At 36.8% G+C, this 20847-nt stretch overlaps 1 protein-coding gene across 4 annotated transcripts in view; it reads right to left on the reverse strand.

Annotated features, from left to right (window-relative positions):
- BRWD1 (bromodomain and WD repeat domain containing 1) overlaps positions 1-20847 on the reverse strand; it is a 116380-nt gene that overhangs the window by 22388 nt on the left and 73145 nt on the right. For all 4 annotated transcript variants that reach the window (XM_032392636.1, XM_032392635.1, XM_032392633.1 and 1 more), the window contains exons 24-37: positions 19961-20086; positions 19764-19871; positions 17037-17161; positions 16285-16367; positions 11982-12093; positions 11284-11345; positions 10605-10760; positions 10261-10381; positions 9005-9130; positions 7518-7590; positions 6319-6357; positions 4592-4738; positions 3824-3976; positions 813-979 (exon numbers count right to left, since the gene is read on the reverse strand). In XM_032392636.1, the coding sequence (XP_032248527.1) occupies positions 813-979; positions 3824-3976; positions 4592-4738; positions 6319-6357; positions 7518-7590; positions 9005-9130; positions 10261-10381; positions 10605-10760; positions 11284-11345; positions 11982-12093; positions 16285-16367; positions 17037-17161; positions 19764-19871; positions 19961-20086 (1598 nt within the window). The remainder of the gene's footprint in view (positions 1-812; positions 980-3823; positions 3977-4591; positions 4739-6318; positions 6358-7517; positions 7591-9004; positions 9131-10260; positions 10382-10604; positions 10761-11283; positions 11346-11981; positions 12094-16284; positions 16368-17036; positions 17162-19763; positions 19872-19960; positions 20087-20847) is intronic.

Here is a 20847-nt window from a genome sequence, read left to right on the forward strand (position 1 = left end):
TCCACACAAAAAATAAAAACTACTGGGAAAGGTAATCACGTATGTAAATACAATTAATAGTATAAATGACTTTATTCTTTTCCTAAGCAATGTTAAGGAAAACTAGATAAACCATAACATATAAAGACATAATCTGACAACAATAGCACAAAAAAGGAAGGGAGAAAGCTAAGCCTAGAACAAACTTCGTATGAGAATCAATAGTATGAATCTGAAGGAGACAGTTCTGAATTGAGATGCAGTTTAATCCCCAAACTCGCAGGTAGACACCCATCATGGTTCAGCGCATGTTCAAAAGGAGGCTGGACACAGACTAAACACTGAATTACTCCATTTTCACATTGCAACACTTTAAAGTACCTGGAAATCTGATATTAATGCAAGCTACACGGTCAAAGACAGAACGTAATATTAAATTCCTGATAGAGAATAAGCCCTGCATTTTATATTTCTTTACAACCAATCCTCAGAAAAAAATAGGGTGCATAAGGTTTCTTTGATATTTCCCTTACACAGTCAAATGCTCAACGGTCAAACAAAGTAACCACTTTACTCTCTGCACTAAAACAAAGCTTCTTACGTAATAAATAATACTTTAATCCTAAGATTTTTTAAATCTGTCATTTTCATTAAATGCTTTAAAACTTACCTAATTACAAATTCTACAGTAGCTCTATATGCAGTGCTTTTAAGCCATAAAAAACTAATCTTTCTGAATATACTGTACTCCTGATCATTTTAGCATAATAAAATTAAGTATCACAACCTGAAATTTGTCTATTTGCATACAAAGCCTGCAATAACCAATTCACCTGATACTTTTGTTAGCCTGATTGACACGGTTACAATTCTGCCGTCTCTTGAACCTCTGGCTTCTTCGAAGTTTTTCACTGAATTTTTGACCAATTTTAAAATCAGAGGAGATTTTCTTCATTTTTTCTTCAAATAAGGCAGACAATCTCAAGGTCATACTGTAAATCTGCAAGGATATGAAAGCAAAACTAGAACTACAACATACCTTTTAAAATACTTTCACAAAAAAAAATGTATAACACACAGACTACTTGCAATCTATTCTATCACTGTTACAGACAACAGCTGTTCCTTTATCCACTGCCCCCCTTCCTTCAGTGACACCTGCAAGAAACAGGCAGCATCAGACATACACCTCTCAGATGAAAAGAAAATCGTTTTAAATCAAGCAGTTCTCTGGAATCTGGGACTGATGTCTACACGTCAACAGTTTTCATTTGGCTTTTCACATTTTCACATTTACATGTACAAATCCAAAAAAATGTCCCCTTCTCTCAAAGTCAGATGAGAAGTTGGTGGGTTTTAGGATTGCTATTTATTAGGCAGCAAAAGAGCAGTGTCTCCTTGGGATGAGGAAACAAAGGCACTTTCACCCTGGTCTCCAACTTGCAATGTGACGGCCTCTGTTGCCACCCAGATCTAAACATGAATTACAGACCAAAGGCTATCTTACCTTCCTCCAGGAGAAGAAAATAGGCCCTAGAACTTTAATAGATGTGAAAGACTATGTTTAAACAGTTTTTACAATTAAATAGTATCAAATCTTTCAAAGAATTCAAGCAGTGTGATGTTAAGTGCTACTGTAATTAACTTTGGTATAGCTATGTATTTACAGGAAGTACTCTCGACTCATTCACAATCATTCTGGGAAAATAAGTTAAAAAGTCTAATGTTCAAAAGCTACGTATCAATCACTCTGATGCACTGGGCAGAAGGGTGGAGAGACTAACACTAAAGAATCTTTAAAAAAAAAAAAAAGGGTTTGGGATACATGAATTTCCTATATGCTTTATAAATATATATGCACATATACATATTCACAATATATGTGAAATTCAAAATCCCACTTCATCTTTGAAATGATCTTTGACAACTATTTCCAGTATTTTGTATATATCTTAAACTTATTCTTCTCCCTCAAATCTGAATTCTAGTGTAAGTCACCAGTTTTAAAAGTGATTTGTTTTCTTAATCATATTAAGTTTGAAACCTCTGATTCTTCATATTATCTGTCTTCTCATTAGGTTTTATATAAAATTTAGTGATACATTTGAATTGAACATAAACATTTAACAAAAAGGGGTGCTAAAATTATTAGCTCCTCAAAATGAAAAGAGGGCATGTATGAAAAAAACCCAGAGTTATCATCATATACAACGGTGAAAGACGGAAAATCATTCCCCCCGAGGTGAGGAGTAAGACAAGATTGCCTCCTTTCACCACTGCACTTTAAATTCTAGCCAGAATAATTAGACAAAAAGAGAAATAAAAATCAGATTGTAAAGCTAGAAGTGAAACTATCGTTCTTCACAGATGACGTGATCCATATTCATGACAGCATTACCAATACCCAAAAAGCAGAAACAATTCAACTGTCCAGCAGGAAATGAACAGATAAACAAAATGTCATATACCCATACGATGGAGTGTTATTCAGGCATAAAAGGAATAAAGTTCTCATACACGTTACAACATGGATGAACCTTTCAAATGTTCTGCTGAGTGAAAGAAGCCCGACACAAAAGGACAAATGCTGTGTGATTCCACTTACATGAAACATCTAGAATAGGCAGATGAGTACCGACAAAGGAGAGGAGACATTATTACCAAGGGCTGAGAGAAGGAGAGAGTGCGGAGTTACTGCTCGGCGGTTAGGACTTCTGTGTGGGTTGACAAGAGAGTTTTGGAAAGCTAAGCAACACTGTGAATATAATGTCAATGAAATGTACCCTTAAAAGTGGTTAAAATAATAAAGTTTATGTTACACATGTTTAACCATAACTGTGAAATTCTGATAACATAATACACAAAAATCCAATAAATTGTACACTTTAAATGGCTGAGTTGTGTGATATATCCTCAAATATGTATTTTAAAATAAAAGGGGAAAGAGGCACGAATGAGATTTATTTTCTTTCTGGAAAGAAAGTGTCTTACTGATGATGAATACTGACAATAACACAAGCTTGGAAAAAAGACTTGACGTTAAAGTGATGTTTAAATTGATGTTAAATTTGCATACTGAATGCAAGGAAAGAGTTCTCAGATTAAAAATAACACAGGGAGTCTGGTAATAAATAATGAAGAGAAAGTGAAATTAAGGCAGAATGGTTAATTAGCAGTGACAGTCACTGATCACAAAGTGCCACAATATTAAGCAAGTGCTTTCCTTTAAGATCTTCTCAAATCATTGCTGTGTTTTCAATTACCCAACACACACTGGCTACAAGGGTTTTGTGATATTTGTGAAAAATCGCTGAGAGTATATGTACCCTTTTGTACATTTATTATGCTTCAACAAATTTTGAAAAGTTATCCAATTTTTTAATACTTCAGGGATGCCCTCTCTCCTAGTGTTCTTAAATAACCAGATAGCGCACGTGCTTCCTCTTTGCATCCGAAATATCAGTATAGCGCCAGCAGTCCCACCCCCGCTTCAGATCTTCCTTCGCTTGCTTGTAATATCCTTCCAGCCTCTCTCAGTAAATTTCTAATCCACTTGTCAAGAGTCCTACATGTATGAAAACACAGGTTTTTCTCATTCTATGTATCAAGTTCACCGGCAGCCTCACTCCCACCAATTCCCATTTGTTTATACAACTTCAGGAAAGGTAAACGTGAATTGCTTTAAGGGACCAACTGCAGACATCTGGGCAGCGGCAGAGCGCTATTCTTACCAGTGGTCTCTCTCTTCACTTATCTGTAATGTTCCAACATTTACCAGCAAGTGGAAAATGACCATCAACATAGATTACGCACTTTTTCCTCTGATAACCACTTTTAAAATTACCTTTGATCTTTTGTTTGGTGTATATGCTTTTGCATTGCTAAATATCAACCGGATGTCTTTGCAAAATTCCAAAGGGCTGTCATAATTTCCTGCTTCTAAAGTTTCCCTTACTGTTCCAAAATCCATTGGAGTATCTATAATATCTCGGTAGTCCTAGGTTTTAAAAACAATAATTAGTTCAAAGATTTGATTCCTACTTTTAGAAATGCAAGTGCATCAGATCTCTAAAATATTCAAAATGAGAAAGAAGAAAAAGATTAGAAGGAGACCTTAAGAATCATCCATAATTTTTAAAAAGAGACCCAGACATTAAGACAAGAAATATACCAAAATGATATACTTGGTAGGACGTGGAATGATTTTTATTTCCTTCTTTACACTCTTACATAGTTTCCAAGCTTCCTAGAGTAAATTTGTGTTTTATAATCTTTTTTTTTTTTTAAGGCTATTTCCCATACCCCATACTGAAGGAATGAATACAGATGCTTTTATCCAATTTACAGTTTTCCTGGGGCTGGCCCTACTAAGATAATAACCATGTAGAATCCTCCCATTATGATGCAGCAGTGATGAAGTCTCAGCCCAAGTTACAAGGGTGTCTATAGATTCAAGAAAAACTGTGTAATACAACTCTTCCACTCAGTGGTAAGAGACAAAGTTAACATGAAGCTAAGACATCTTACTCATTAAAGTTTACTTTAAATACCTCCACCCCAATCTCTATACAAAACAAGAAAAGGCCCAAACGTTCAAACAATGACAACTTACTGGATATTCAACCAAATCAACAGGTTGTCTAAATGGTTCAGAATCTTCACACTGAAAAATTAAGTTCACTAGTTCCTTACACTGTTTCTTCCAGTTACTTTCAACATAGTTGGTCGCTTTGATGCTCCTTTTTTTCCAATCATGGACCTAAAAACACATTTACAGTATTAAAAGTTTTTTCAGTCTTGAAAATTTAACAGAGTGATATGGCACAGTATGGTGGTAAAAATCCAAGTGAGTTGTCTTCTGTACTTTAATAATAGGGCTACTCTTATTTTCTGCCTACTTGGAAGAAACCCACTTTTCTGTAAAAACCCAATAGCATCACACCCTTTACTCTGAAAATATTGTTCATCCCACCACTTATCTCCCAAGTATAGAGAATATTTTCACAGAATATGAAGCACCACCTGGGATAACCTGGTAGGCTAATTAATGGCTCCCCAAAGATACCCACATCCTAATCCAAGAACTCATGACTGTCACTTTACATGGCAGACTTGACTAAAGACATGGATCTTGACATGGGAAGACTGACCTGGATTATCAGGATGGGCCCAAAGGAATCACAAAGGTCCTTTTAAGAGTGAGGCAGAAGAGGGGCACCTGGGTGGTTCAGTTGGTTAAGCATCCGACTCTCAGTTTTGGCTCAGGTCGTCATCTCAGGGTCATGAGACTGAGCCCTGCACTGGACTCCGCACACAGCACAGAGTCTGCTTGGGATTCTCTCTCCCTCTCCCTCTACCCCTCCCACTTGTGCACACTCTCTCTCTCTAAAATAAATAAATCTTAAACAAACAAAACAGAGCGAGGCAGAAGAGTCAGAGCCAGAGACTTCAAGCTGCTGGCCTGAAGATAAAAGAGGTGACATGAACCTCTAGAAGCTGGAAAAATGCAAAGAAAGGGATTCTACCCTACAGCTTCCAGAAGGGAACACGGCTATGCTGACACTGATTTTAGCTCACAGAGACCCATGTCCAACCGCTGACAGAAGACCATTTTTTTTTTTTTTAAGATTTTATTTATTTAACAGAGAGAGCGAGCATAAACAGGTGGAGTGGCAGGCAGAGGGAGAGGAAGAAGCAGCTCCCCATTGAGCAGGGAGCCCAATGCAGGGCTCGATCCCAGGGTCCCAGGATCATGACCTGAGCCGAAGGCAGATGTTTAACCAACTGAGCCACCCAGGCGCCCCAACACCATTTTTCAAAATTGTTTAAGCCACTAGATTTGTAATTTGCTATAGCAGCCACAGCAAACAAATACTAAAGAGATACTAAACACCTGGGAGTCTGTTTAAGAATGAAATTATATGAAAATGACAATCAGATGACAATAATTCAAGTCTAACTTCTTCAATGTTATTTGGGGCAAGCGTATTAGGAAAATTAATATGGTAAAAAGCTTAAATTTAAGCAGCATTTGGATAACATTTAAAATGTTAAGCTTTTTTTTTTTTTTTTTTGAGAGAGAGAGAGAGAGAGAGAAAGCATGTGCATGCTCGCAGGGCGTGGGTGGGGTGGGGGGATAGAGAGAGGATCTTAAAAGCAGGCTCCAGGGCTCAGCACAGGGCCTCACCCAGGGCTCAATCTCATGACCCTGAGATCATGATCTGGGCCAAAATCAACAGTCAGACGCTTAACCAACTGCGCCACCCAGGCGCCCCCTTAGATTGCTTTTAAAACACAGAATAAGTAAACAACAAAGGTCAATCAGGCAGATTAACTTACTCTCCTTCCAGAAGATGTTTTAGGAAGATCACTATCATCCTAGGAATAAAAATCAGAGCAGCTTAAGTGTTAATATTCTCATTAGAAATGTAATAATCTAAAAGCATATCAAAGACATTAGGTCTTACAAGGGTTTTAACTTGTTTACAAAAATCTCAAAAGGCAGACCCTATCAGATGACCTTTGTGGGACCCAGACTCCAACAAACCAATCATTCTTAATAACCCCTTACATTCCCTAAGAACATGCAGTAATTCCAAAAGATAGCTATAAAAAGTTGCTTTGTGCATGACCTAAATAGAACATGCATACGCAACTTTAAATTTGTGTTTTACCTCTACCCATAAAACTCTAGAAACCATCTCCTACATTTCCTGAATTTCCTACTCTACACATTTTCTTATTCTCTAAATCAAATATTTGTATACCCATTTTTATTCCAATATAAATTAGCATGAAAATCAGTGAATTACAATAAGGGCTTGCATAGAAATTGACACTACACTGACATGAGTAGTGTTTTTAAAGAATATCCTTCCTACAACTCCTGCAACTTCCTGCCTGATTCTGTATAAAGTGAAATTATTCAACACCATTGATAGCTGCCTTAAACTTCAATATCATCTTGAGTGAAGAACTTGTGGGTACTGTGAGCATGGTAAAAGTTCATGAATTTTTAATTACAATTAAATCCAACTCTCAGATACTGGTTTTAGCAAAAGTAGAGAACATATTCCGCAGCTATGTTATTCATATAGACATATTTTGTTTATTTGGTAGCAATTACTGGTTAAAACAAATTTCCTCACTGAACATCTAGACAATTAAGAAATATATTTTTTCTCAAAGTCCACAGTCTCTCATGCGTCATCTCTCCTGAGAAACAAACTGAGGGTTTTAGAGGGGAGGGGGGTGGGGGGATGGGTTAGCCCGGTGATGGGTATTAAGGAGGGCATGTACTGCATGGAGCACTGGGGGTTGTTAAGAAAACAATGAATTGTGGATCACTGCATCGAAAATTGGTGATGTACTGTATGGTGACTAACATAATAAAATAAAAAAATATATATATTTTTATCAAAATAGTTTTCATAGTTCACTGGAATACAGTGAGAACTGATATTTTCTACTTCACTCAATGTTTTTAAGTTACCATTTGAAATTAACAAAAATCATTATAAAATTGACAAACTTCATACCAAATCCTCGGCATTTTGCTCATCATTTTCAGAAGTGTTAGAAAGTTCTGAGATATTTGTACAGTCTTGATTCCTAAAAAACAATTTTTCACGTTTTTAAGAGTATGCAGATGTAGTTACTACTGTTGTCAAAAATTCAAACTGCAGGTTAAGATATAAACAGTGCCCCAAGTTTGCATGCCTAATTTCAAGCAGTGGAATACCAGGGTTTTTTAATCTACACTCTGTGGAAACAACTGACCATCTTAGAATACTGAAAGCAAGTCCCCCCCACCGCCCAGTTATGTATGTATAAACATTAAGCTGGTAATCCAGAAATAGTATATACATGAGCTCAACTGGATGAATGTGCAGATGAGTTTTCCTACACATCATCACTAATAATATATTCATATAGCGAGTACCAAGAACATGGCTGAAGGAATGCTAAAGTAGGAATGTCTAGGCACAAGGAAGATGAAAATGGGTATGTGATTTTTCTGAAGTAGAAAAAAATGAAAGTGCTGGAGAAAGGGAAATAAGTCCAAGTCATCCGGGCAAGAGGCGGATTCATCCCAGCAAAGTGAGATAGACTAGAACCAGTTATTTCCCAGTGTGTAGCCTGATGGTGAAAATGATGGCACAGTTTATAAACCATGTTCTCCAATACGTAATTCTTTCCAACAATTTGCATGGCTATAGTAGAAAAAGGCATTAAAGATCATACAGCAAAACTCATTAATTTTGAAGGAAACAGGCTGAGTAATTTGTCCAAAGTGACAAAGAATGTTCACTTGAACAGATTAGGTTAAAACTCAGATCTCACTTTCCAAGTCAGTTTCCCATCCTACTCTTCCAAACTCATCTCCCAGTGAAAGCAAGCATGTGCAAAGTCACTCTTATACAAACACGCTCATGGGATACAACCCCAAAGAGATGAAAACCAATCTAGTCATGACAACACATCTCACAAACCCAAACTCAATACTCTCCACAAAAGAAGTGTTGAGAAAAAATGATGAGGTCAGGAAAGAAAGGAAAGCCAAGCAACAGATGAAAGGACACAAAGACAGCAGACACGTGAAAGCTATGGCAGTCTGGACTGGGTCCTGAAGACAGAGAAGGCTATTGGTGTACAGAACTGAGGAAATCCACAGGCGTTCTGGACTGCAGTCATTAGTATTACACCAAGGAGAATTTAATGTTTCATGAGGACACCACAGGTATGAAAAATGTTAACCTAAGGGGATACCGGGTGAAGGGTATTTATAGGGCAACTCTCTATAGTATAAAATTAGTTCAAAGTTTTAAAAAATAGAAAAATCTGGATTGTTCAATTTCTCATGCCTTTACTGAAATTATGTTCACAATATGTATGTAAAGAAATGTCATTTAATGTAGCACATTGAAAAGGTATAATTCAGAGAGCAAAAACTATAAACTGGCTGGCTGCAAGAGGTACAATATGAAAAGTCACTTTTTCACAACATCTGTAATAGATAACTTACTTTATAAATTTTAAAAGTTGGTCAGTTATCTTCTTAGCTGATCTTGCAATTACACTCTCGGGTTCATTAAATGTCCTGGCATTATGTTCTATGTATCTGACTTCCCAAACTAATGCAGATAGCCTCCTTCAAAATAAAAAGTAGGCAATTTAGGACATAGAAAATGAAAAGACAGAAACCAAGTAAAAAAAAAAAAAAATTAAGCCAGCATATATTATTAAATCTAAGTGCCAAAGTTACAACGAATAATAACCTTCTAATGCTACCAACCTGATCACAGTCATAAGCAATTATATCAGAAGCTAAACCATAGAGAATACATTTAAAAACCAAAAATCTTAACAGATCACTTAATCCAGAAAACCAACAGAGCAACCCTCCCTTTCACCTTGTCTAGAGATACAAATGAAGCTACTCAATGAAGAAAATGTGTTAGATACCATTAATCCTGAGAGAGTAACCTGGCAAAGTGGTTTCTGAACAAACGCACATTCCCAGGTTTGGCTACACAAACAATGTAAGCAGCCAGTTTTTTGTACAGGTAATTTCTTGAAGTAGATGAATTATAAAAAATACCATAAATTACTTGAAAAAAAATCACCGAGAATAAGAAACTTTACAGTTACCAGTGCTCTAGAAGCCAAAGATAAAAAGCTGATGACTCTAGGGAATTAATCTTTCAAAGGCCAATCTTTAACCAAGTTAAATTTTATCTTTATTTTTTTTTTTTTTTTTTTTTTTTTAAGATTTTATTTATTTTTTTGACAGAGAGAGACATAGCGAGAGCAGGAACACAAGCAGGGGGAGTGGGAGAGGGAGAAGCAGGCTTCCGCAGAGCAGGGAGCCCGATGCGGGACTCGATCCCAGGACCCTGGGACCATGACCTGAGCCGAAGGCAGACGCTTAACGACTGAGCCACCCAGGCGCCCTAAATTTTATCTTTAAATCGAGCTGCTAAATAGGAATGTTAACATGCAAATAAAAACAAATACAATATCTAACTACTTAACATAATTCATAAGAAAAGGAGACTACAAAAGATTGAGGAATGAAACACGGTATTTCTCATCTAAACACCTAACAGTGTCTTACACATAAGACCACAAATGACCATCATGAAAGAAGAGAATGCAACAGAAAGTAATGCTAATCAGCTCCCACTCCATCACTGTCACCATCAACCACCACTTCCGTTCACTCTGGTCAGGACGACCAAAGACCCTTTCAAACTATTTGTAAAGGAAGTTTCTACTGACCTGTAAAAGCGATTAACGAGTCTCATTCGAATTGTGTACAGATCCGTTGGATAAGCTACCACAGTACAGTACTTCGGATATGTACACAGATCAACTGGACCTGCAAAAGCTGCAGCTATGTCTGTGGAGGCAGAGAGAAGAACTCTTGATCAATAAGTTCATTACTTTTAAGAGATTATTCCTCTACAAATGATTTAAAAATAGAGCTACATTTAACACTGCAGGCCCAACCAAAAAGTAGCAAACAAATTGTAGTGAAGAACACAACCACAGCTTGCTACAATTTTAAAATACTTTTGAGGAAAGGAAAACTTGAACATGAAACTTCACACTAAAGAACTTACCAAGATTCAAAAGTTGATCTATGCCACTAATAATTCGTTCACACTCTTCATCTCTCGATTTCTGACCCCATTCACCATCTTGTGGTTTGTACAGCAGTTTCTCTAGCTCATCTGAAGTGACAGAAATACTAGCTCCTAATTCTTCAGGTGGATCAACTATGAATTACATTAAAAAGAACAAAAAGAAAAATAATCAACCAAATATACACTATATTTAAGTTGTCAAAACTCATAAACAAGACACTACAAAGGAAAAAGTAGCTGCTTTACAGCGGAGAAACCTGGCAGACACCACCTAAATCACAAGATGAAGGTTAACAGCTTCAGTAACAGAACAGATGGACATCATGTGCCTCCTGACAGGATGCACCAAGGACCACATATCACTTCTGTAACGCTAGTGCCAAAAATGCGAACCCCGGATGATGCATAAATATCAGCAAAGCCCAAACTGAGAGAAATTCTGCAAAATAACCAGCCAGGATTATATGGGAAAGGATAGTGAGGCTACTAAGATGCAGTCAGTATAAAGCTGGAAGCCTAGGGTAAGAATTAATGAGCCAGACACACGTTAATTCTCTGGAGTTTTAGTAAAGCTCACAGTTATCATAATAATTTGAAAACACTTCTCAAACTCAAAACATAGGTAAAATATTTTCATTATTTAAAAATTATATACCATTATCAGGAATTGGTTCCATGTCCCATGGGCTAAGTTTTTCAATTTCAGTATTGTCCCACCTGTTAAAAAAACAAGAAGTCCAGTTAGCCTCTCATAAAAATGACTTGTGGCTAATAACTAGGTATCCACTACAAAAGTAAAGGATAGAAAATGTGAAAACCTTTTTGCAGCAATAAAGGTTTAAATATTAACAGTAAGATTTTTTAAGGAGGATATATTATGAGAAAAAAGTATAAAAATGTATGGTGGTTCAAAGACAAAGCCAGAAATCCTGTGTGGCTTTACACAGGGTAGGTATAAGAAAAAAAAAACTCAAAGAAACCATGGAGCCTTGAATGCCACACTTCAGAATGTGACTTTATTCCACAGCCAATGGGAAAGCAGCACAGACTTCCATAAACAAGGGAAATGATGTAATGTGTGCTCCTGGAATAAGGATCCTGCAGTATTACGCTGAGGAAATACCAGGTGGCTACAGAAATGGTCCCAGGGAAGCAAGAAGAGCCTGCCCCAAGGGGGTACTGGCGAATGGGAAGCAACAGGGGCGTCCTAGAGATACTGCATGGAGGAGACTGATAGGACTCAATGACAGACTAAATCATAGTCTTTAACCTGAAACATAATAGTTCTTCATAAAACCACCCACCACAATGAATGAATGTTTATAGAGGATTAATTTTCAACTGCATACAGACCTAACGATGTAGCACTGGAAATGACTGTCAGGGTACTGTGGCTGATATGGCTCTTGACTTAGCACTGTCCCAAACCACCAAGCATCATCAATGATAGATCGGAACCTGTCACCTGTAAGAGATGACCGAGTCTGAGACACCAATTTGCCAAGATTAACATTTTTAATTTATAAAGTACCGTGATATAGATAAAAGAGAAATTACTTCTTTATCTTAAAATTAGCCACCCTTCCCCACTTTCCAGCAATCTTCAGTGATAAAGTCAATGTAAAAAGATACAATGTTACACTTAATTTCCTTAAGGCATATAACCAAACAGTATAACAGACTAAAATAGTTACGACTAAATGCTATTGTTTGGTGGATCTAAACACCTACCCCCAAAATAAGTTCCATTACATTTTACAACATGAAACAAAGAACAAGGTTTAATAAAACTCAAAAATCTTTTATAACAATGTGTACTATCAATAAATACTTGTTTAATAAGTATATTAAATACATACAGCTCTGAAATATGTATTTCCTGAAGAATAAAACAAAATATAAAAGTATGATGAGAATTTAATCCATGATTATTCTAAAGTTGTTCCTATATAAATATTGCCACATAAAAGTGTTTTAATTCTTAAGACTTCACAATAAAAATCAGTTCTAGATGTACCCTTGGAAACATGTACATATTGATTATTTAAAAAATCGGGGGAGCCTGGGTGGTTCAGTCGGTTGAGCAACTGACTCTTGGTTTCAGCTCAGATCATGATCTCAGGGTCATGAGATGGAGCCCCACTTCAGGCATGGAGCTTGCTTAGGATTCTCTCTCCCTCACCCTTTGACCCTCCCACCTCCCTCTCTTAAAAAAAAAAAAAAAAAAAAATTAAACATCCAAATATTCCTTTATCTCAGCAGGATGTAATAGAAGCAGGGAAATAGATATTAGGAGGACTCCTCTACAAACCCAAATAACTGTCGAGAGTGCTCCAACTAACCTCAGTCATTTTCTGAATGTATTCTGTAAGAACGCTTCTGAGGAACACGCTGTATGTGAGCTTTTTCACAAATATTACAAAAGAAACAGACTGCTATAATAACCCCACCTTTTCCTTCCCATGCTTTCCACCATTCTCAAAACAAAATCACTAACCAAAAAAAGTCACTTATCTATCCTTGGTAGATTCACAGTTCTTTCTTCAAGGAAAGTTTTATGGAAATGGTATCAATCAAAATTAATGCTACATCTCACTCCCAAGAAAGAGAATACTTACGTAATAAAATACCCACAAATAGTATTAACTAAACAAAGTATGCTTACACTGAATTCTGTAAAACTGAAAAAAATAGCAATATTACAATTATCAGAGCTACTTGTTTTGAGGTTTTTTTTTTTTTTTAAGATTTTATTTATTTGTCAGAGAGAGAGCAAGCACAAGCAGGGGGAGCTGCAGGCAGAGGGAGAAGCAGACTCCTCAATGAGCAGGGAGCCCGATGCGGGACTAGATCCTAGGACCATGACCTGAGCCAAAGGCACCCACTTAACCGACTGAGCCATCCAGGTATCCCAGAGGGTTTTTTTTTAATTATTTATTTGAGAGAGAGAAAGAGAGAGAGCGAGAACGAGAGTAAGCACACAAGCACAAGCAAGGCGAGTGGCAGGCAGAGGGAGAGGGAGAAGCAGGCTCCCCGCTGAGCAAGGAGCCTGATGCAGGACTTAATCCCAGGACCCTGGGATCATGACCTGAGCCAATGGCAGCCACTTAACTGACTGAGCCACCCAGGCACCTGGTTTGAGGTTCTTAATCTATTTTCAAATTCATGTAAACATGACTTTTATGTATATTTCATATTTTCCAAAATCATCAGAAACCCGTAAGTCCCTCATCCCTCTACCCACCTCTCTGCCACTAATAAATTTCTACTTTTGATAATATTTCATTAACATAAATATTCTAAAACAGAACTTCATCTTTAGAAAAAAATCTTGGTAAGTTCTTCTAACTTTTTAAATGAAAGGCATACAGTAAAAATCTGATGTAATACCCTGGTTTTTACCAATTATGTAATGTAAATAACCTAATTTAACATAAATATCACCCACAGTATTTATGTAATAGATATTATTGTAATAACAAGTCCAGTGGCTTCATTTTGAGATGCCTAACATAAATTCATGGTTATAAAAAAGCCAGTCTTTGATAGCAAGAATTAACTTTATAATATTTTTCCTCCTTATTTATTTAAAACTAGAAGATATTTTCACAGTTTAAATAAAAGTATTTCTTCGGTGTAAGATAACACTTTCAATTAAAAGGAGCCTTAAGAAATCACTTTTCTGGGTGCACCTAGCTGGCTCAGTCAGAGGAACATGCAACTCTTAATCTCAGGGTCATGAGTTAGAGCCCCATGTTTGGTATAGAGATCACTTAAATAAATTTTTAAAAAAATAAATCACTTGGGGCACCTGGGTGGCTCAGCTGGTTAAGCGACTGCCTTCGGCTCAGGTCATGATCCTGGAGTCCCGGGATCGAGTCCCACATCGGGCTCCCTGCTCAGCGGGGAGTTTGCTTCTCCCTCTGACCCTCTTCCCTCTCGCGCTCTCATTCTCTCTCTCACAAATAAATAAAGTCTTTTTAAAAATAAATAAATAAATAAATAAATCGCTTTTCTGAAGGTAAAACCTGGCTTTTACTTAAGCATAAAAAAAAAACACCAAACCTATTTTTGCCTATACAAGTAGGATAAACTTGAGTAAAGACAGTATGGTAGAACTTGATTAAAGCTTTCAATACAGGAAAATCAGAATCAAGCAACTTCTTCTAATAGTACTCCTCAAACTTCAAGAGAACAGGTAAGACTTTATGGGGGAACAAAACTGAATTAATTAGAAGATCCATTTCTCAACCACAAAAATAAAACAAAGCCACTAAATTGCAAGAGGCAAGTGGGAATCCATCTCTAGAGCTGAGCTAAAGAGAACGGAGTTTAAAACAATTTTTGGATGCACATGTTGGTGGAACAAAAGGACAGCTTCCAACTTAGACATCATGGGGGCTGGATAAATAGATGGGAATAGATCCCATAATAGATGGGAAACCTGACAGTTCTTCAGAATCTGGCTATAGGACTTGTTAACTCCCACACATTCCAGATGACTCGAGTTTGGTTTTTGTTGTTTCTGTGTGTGGCTAGATGTTTTTCTTCAAGAAAAATTTCCTTTACCTCTAGTCCCAAAATAATGCTGACTACTTGAGTGGACATTACCATTAAAAACAGTCTACTAAGAGCCGCCACATTCCCTGACAATCTTTCGTTTCAAATAGGGATGGCTCGGGGAATTTATCTAAAATTTACCTATTTGTAGTACCTGTAGAAAAAGGCAACAAAAACTAGGAAAATTAATGAGGTCTTAAGATCATTTACAAATGTGTACACCAGATGTAAAACTTAATACTTCTAATAAGAGATCTGATAAAACTTAGTATTTCTAAGAGACCAAAACTGATAAAAGGAGAATGAACAATCCTAAGGGATTCAAGTCAAGCTCCACACATGAGCTCCCCAGACAGCGTTCCAAACTGAAAGTAACACATGCACCCCTATGAAATGGGTACTACACTACAGCTGCTAAGTAGTATTACCTGGCCTGGTTACAATCATCAATTTTGTCCCATGGAGATTAATGACCTACACAGTCAAGCAAAGGAGCCCACCAGCCCACCCTAAATGGTCACCACAAAAACCACAGTCAAGCTAGCATGTACACTGAGGTAATTTGACTTTTTTGTCCAGCCAGATGTCTCAGGGTTATAAAGTGTGTTTTATGAATTTATTTTTTAGAGGAATGGTTTCCTCAAGTCAACCTATTTAAGTCTGGGTTGATAACAACATTAAAGTAAAATATTCTGGTATACCAGAACATTATCAGTGTGAAATTTGCATTATTTTTCGCCTTTCTGATTGTTTTATATCATAGAATAATTTTGTGAATTATGCCAGTCACATTAAAAAGACAGAAAAAAGGCAGTGCGAGGAAGTCTGAAAGGAAATAAAAGGTCAATTCTAGCATATAATCAATGAGTAAGAAATAATCCCTTCAAAACGTCCGCTACTGTAAGAATACAAGAAATGGTGCTTGGCTAAAAAGGGTATTAAGGAGAAGTAAGTACCAAGCCCTAAGCAAAATATACTCCAGTCACTTGTATCTTTGCATGACTTACATGTCTGCATGCACCTAAGCAGCACTATGACCAGTAAAATGAGAGATCGTCTTCTAAAGGCATATGAAACTCAGTAAGGATGGACTTACAAGACTGCCAATTCCTCTGTCTTGCTTCATCATAAAATTGACGCAATACAAGAAAGTCAATAACATCTGGCATATCATGATACCTAAACAGAAATATAAAAAACTGTTAAACTCCCTGAGTAGCAGGTTATAGTCTAGGGCAAAAATGTCAAAAAGAAATAGGATAGGAGCTGCACTTGTAATTTTTATTTTTCAACTAGCCTTATTAAAAAGAAAGTGAAAAAGAAGCTAGTAAAATTAATGTTAAGAGTGTATTTTATTTAACCTTACATACCCTAAATCCTGTTTCACAATGTTATCAGCACAAAATAATGAGACACTTTACATAATCTTTTTCTTCGTATCAAGTCTTCAAAATCTAGTGTGTACACTTAACATCACACTCAATTGAAATCCGCCACATTCTAAGTGCTCAGGAGCCACAGGGGCTAAGGGCTACCATAATGGACAACACAGGCCTAACAAATTATTTATTCTAACATTTTCTCAAAAATGAAGACAGAAGAAATGTCCCCTCCAGGCCAAAATTCTCCACACATTTAAGTGGCATGGGGAAAGGTATAAAACATGCCAGTGCGTAATTGTTGCTACAGCACATGATCTTTACTTCTAGTGGGCTCCCCTCTACCGGGAACCTTAACTCACAGGCTGTCTACAGTGCTCTACCCCTGCAGCTATGGAAAGGGCACGCTCATCAGCTAGAGAAAAAAATCTAAATTTAAATAATTCCATAAAAAAATAGTAACACATACCTAATAGAGAAAGATTTGTCCATTAATCTTCCAGTTGCAGGATCTATAAATGCCAGTTTGAGGCAACAGAGTGTAGGGGGCCCAACCTCATATCGTATTCCAACTATTTTGACCAATTCTTGATCCTTTAACAGATATTTTTAAAAGAGCAAGTGTTTAAAATGGTTTAAAACAGAACAATTCCTCAAGATTATAATTCTCCATATTGCCACAGTAAGTCAACTCACAATTTAGCTTCCAATTTAACATTAATTACAATAATTTTTGCTAATGTTAATCTTCACATCTTTTTTAGGATAGACATTTAATACTGTTTCTAATGTAAGGATACTTAGAAAATATACCACAAGTGATATATACAATGGAATATTATGCAGCCATCAAAAGGAATGAAATCTTGCCATTTGCAACGATGTGGATGGAGCTGGAGGGTGTTATGCTGAGCGAAGTAAGTCAATCAGAGAAAGACTTGTATCATATGACCTCACTGATGAGGAATTCTTAATCTCAGGAAACAAACTGAGAGTTGCTGGAGTGGGGGGTGGGGTGGGAGGGATGGGATGGCTGGGTGATAGACACTGGGGAGGGTATGTGCTATGGTGAGCGCTGTGAATGGTGCAAGACTGTTGAATCACAGATCTGTACCTCTGAAACAAACAATACATTATATGTTTAAAAAAAAAAAAAGAAGAAGATAGCAGGAGGGGAAGAACGAAGGGGGGGAAATCGGAGGGGGAGACAATCCATGAGAGATGATGGACTCTGAAAAACAAACTGAGGGTTCCAGAGGGGAGGGGGGGGTGGGAGGATGGGTGAGCCTGGTGATGGGTATTAAAGAGCGCACGTTCTGCATGGAGCACTGGGTGGTATACACAAACAATGAATCATGGAACACTACATCAAAAACTAATGATGTAATGTATGGTGATTAACATAACAATAAAATTTTTTTTAAAAAGGAAAAAAAATATACCACAAGTATTAAGAAGGAACATATAAGTCACTAACCAGCTCAATATCTAAAGCAACTACTGTGAACAATCTGAATTTCTTTCCAGCTTTGTTCTCTTCCTAGAGATACACAACCCTGTTTTGTGTGTTTCTGTGTAAAGACACCTCATCTAATATATTGATTCATTAGTGCTGAACTCACAACCCAAAGCAGTATAACTCAGGTCTAAACAAGGTTTATCTAATGCACATACTTTCTCCATAAAGCACGTCATCACTTTCTTGTGCTAACACTGTAGAATACTTTAAGCACTACACTGGGGGGCTATTTTAAACAGCAAGTCACCAACAAAAAGCATAAAAATGTAAACATCCTTTCCTGTTGCATTCAACACACTGCAAAAAGGACCCTTATTTATGAGATGAGGGCTCAAATAAGAAGGCACCACTTTGCTCAATCTCAGCTGGAAACATGCTGGTCACGCAAATCTAATTTTTTGCCACTCTGTGCATGTTTGCAAATGACCAGAAAGCATCCTGAGCATTGATTCTGGGTTACAAATAACATACACCAAGTAGGCAAAGTCACAAATATGGAATCTGTGAATAATGAGGATCAACTGTACTCAGAAGACTCAGTAGTGAGACAGACATACATAAATCAGAACATAACTCAACCCAAGTTCAAGAAGGACAGCCACTAAGTTAAAGGGGAGTTAAGAACGGCTATCTTTGCTAACAGCTGTTTTCATCTTCTAACAGTTACTCAAAGTATCAAAAACATGTAAGTATAAAGAACAAAATAAAAATCAACTGTAGTGCTATTCCACATATAATCACTATTGACTTTTTGATGTATTTATTTTGGTTGAGAAAGATGTCTGTAAATTTTTATCTTAACCACAAACAACATTTCACATCCCATTTCTCCTCTTAGTAATAAATTATAAAAATTTAATAGTTGTTCATTCAACAAATATTTTAAAAGCCTCAATTAAGCAGCGGGCTCCACCTAGTAGTCAATTCTGTGAATGTACCATGATTTGATTCATTCAATACCATAGGATATTTGGATTTTTTCTAATATTTTCTTTTTATAAACAGTGATATGAAATTGCCTTGCTCATAAATTCACATACATTTCCAGTTGTTTCCTAAATTACTGGAAGTAAAATCACTGAATTAAAACATCGAAATATTCTTCAGTTTCAATTCCAATTGTCAAAATAGCCTCCAGAAAGCCTGGGCTGTTCCATGGACCCTGTCACCAATGTGAGTAACTGGTAACAAACCAAAACCTTTGCTACTTGCTGAAATGTGGTAGTTTCTTTCTTTAAATGTTATTTAAAAAAAAAAAAAATTTATAAAATTGGTTAAGTACAGGGGTACGCAAGTGTTTTCATCAATCTAGTCTCTTATGCATGGGGTCCAACCCTTTTTAATTTGTATTTCCTCTCTTGAAAAGCCGTACTTCTTTTGAATATGTACTTATACACATTTTAAGATTAATGATATATACTGCCAAGATGCCTTCCTGAAAGACTCTAACACACAATTTTATACACCAGTCAGCAATACACAAAGACCGCCCACTGACAAACATGTCTTCCTACTGGATCTTAAGGCTTACAAGGTGACAACAGAAATGTTTGTAAGTAGGAAATCAATGGAAAGATAGTAATGAAATATGCCTCCAGTAGGTTTATTTTTAATGGATTTATAAATATTTAACTATACATGTGCTAAATGTTTAATGATTTAAAAATATCATCTTACCCTGAGATCCATTTTTCTCCATGGCTCCTTGTTAGGGTTCAGTTCATATATTTTATTTCTTCTGACAGCCTCAATATAAGCTTCATGACCCTGTCGAAAATATATTACCTGAAAAAAGCATATATTTACATTAAAACCTAACAGTAAAATATTTTCTTATGGTCCATATTCACGTTCTTAAATTTTATTACTCTCACCTCATCACCCATTTGAGGAACAAAAGGAGACTTTCGAAGTGTGGTGTCAGTTATCCAAACTGGAGGATGAAATTCATATAAATGTTCCATATTTGCAAGCTCCACCGGAGTCATCCTTCGCAAGTTCTGCCAAGGGGAAGAGAACAAGTTTAGTTCAAGAGAAAGGGCATGCATACACTGTTTAATTGAAAAACAAAAGAAACTTCACCACTGAGAATGACTATTTATGGGCAGGTCACCTAATGATTAGTTTTTTTTGTTGTTGTTGTTGTTTTGTTTTGTTTTTAATTTTATTTTATTATGTTATGTTGATCACCATACATTACATCATTAGTTTCTGATGTAGTGTTCCATGATTCATTGTTTACATATAACACCCAGTGCTCCATTCAATACATGCCCTCTTTAATACCCATCACCAGGCTAACCCATCCCCCCAACCCCCTCCCCTCTAGAACCCTCAGTTTGTTTCTCAGAGTCCACAGTCTCTCCTGGTTCGTCTCCCCCTCCGATTCCCCGCCTTCATTTTTCCCTTCCTACTATCTTCTTTTTTTTTTTAACATATAATGTATTATTTGTTTCAGAGGTAAAGGTCTGTGATTCAACAGTCTTGCACAATTCACAGCGCTCACCACAGACATACCCTCCCCAGTGTCTATCACCCAGCCACCCCATCCCTCCCACCCCCCACCACTCCAGCAACCCTCAGTTTGTTTCCTGAGATTAAGAATTCCTCATATCAGTGAGGTCATATGATACATGTCTTTCTCTGATTGACTTATTTCGCTCAGCATAACACCCTCCAGTTCCATCCACGTCGTTGCAAATGGCAAGATCTCATTCCTTTTGATGGCTGCATAATACTCCATTGTGTATATGTACCACAT

Source organism: Phoca vitulina, unplaced genomic scaffold (assembly GCF_004348235.1).
Source record: "Phoca vitulina isolate PV1807 unplaced genomic scaffold, GSC_HSeal_1.0 scaffold68, whole genome shotgun sequence".
Classification (NCBI taxonomy): Eukaryota; Metazoa; Chordata; class Mammalia; order Carnivora; family Phocidae; genus Phoca; species Phoca vitulina.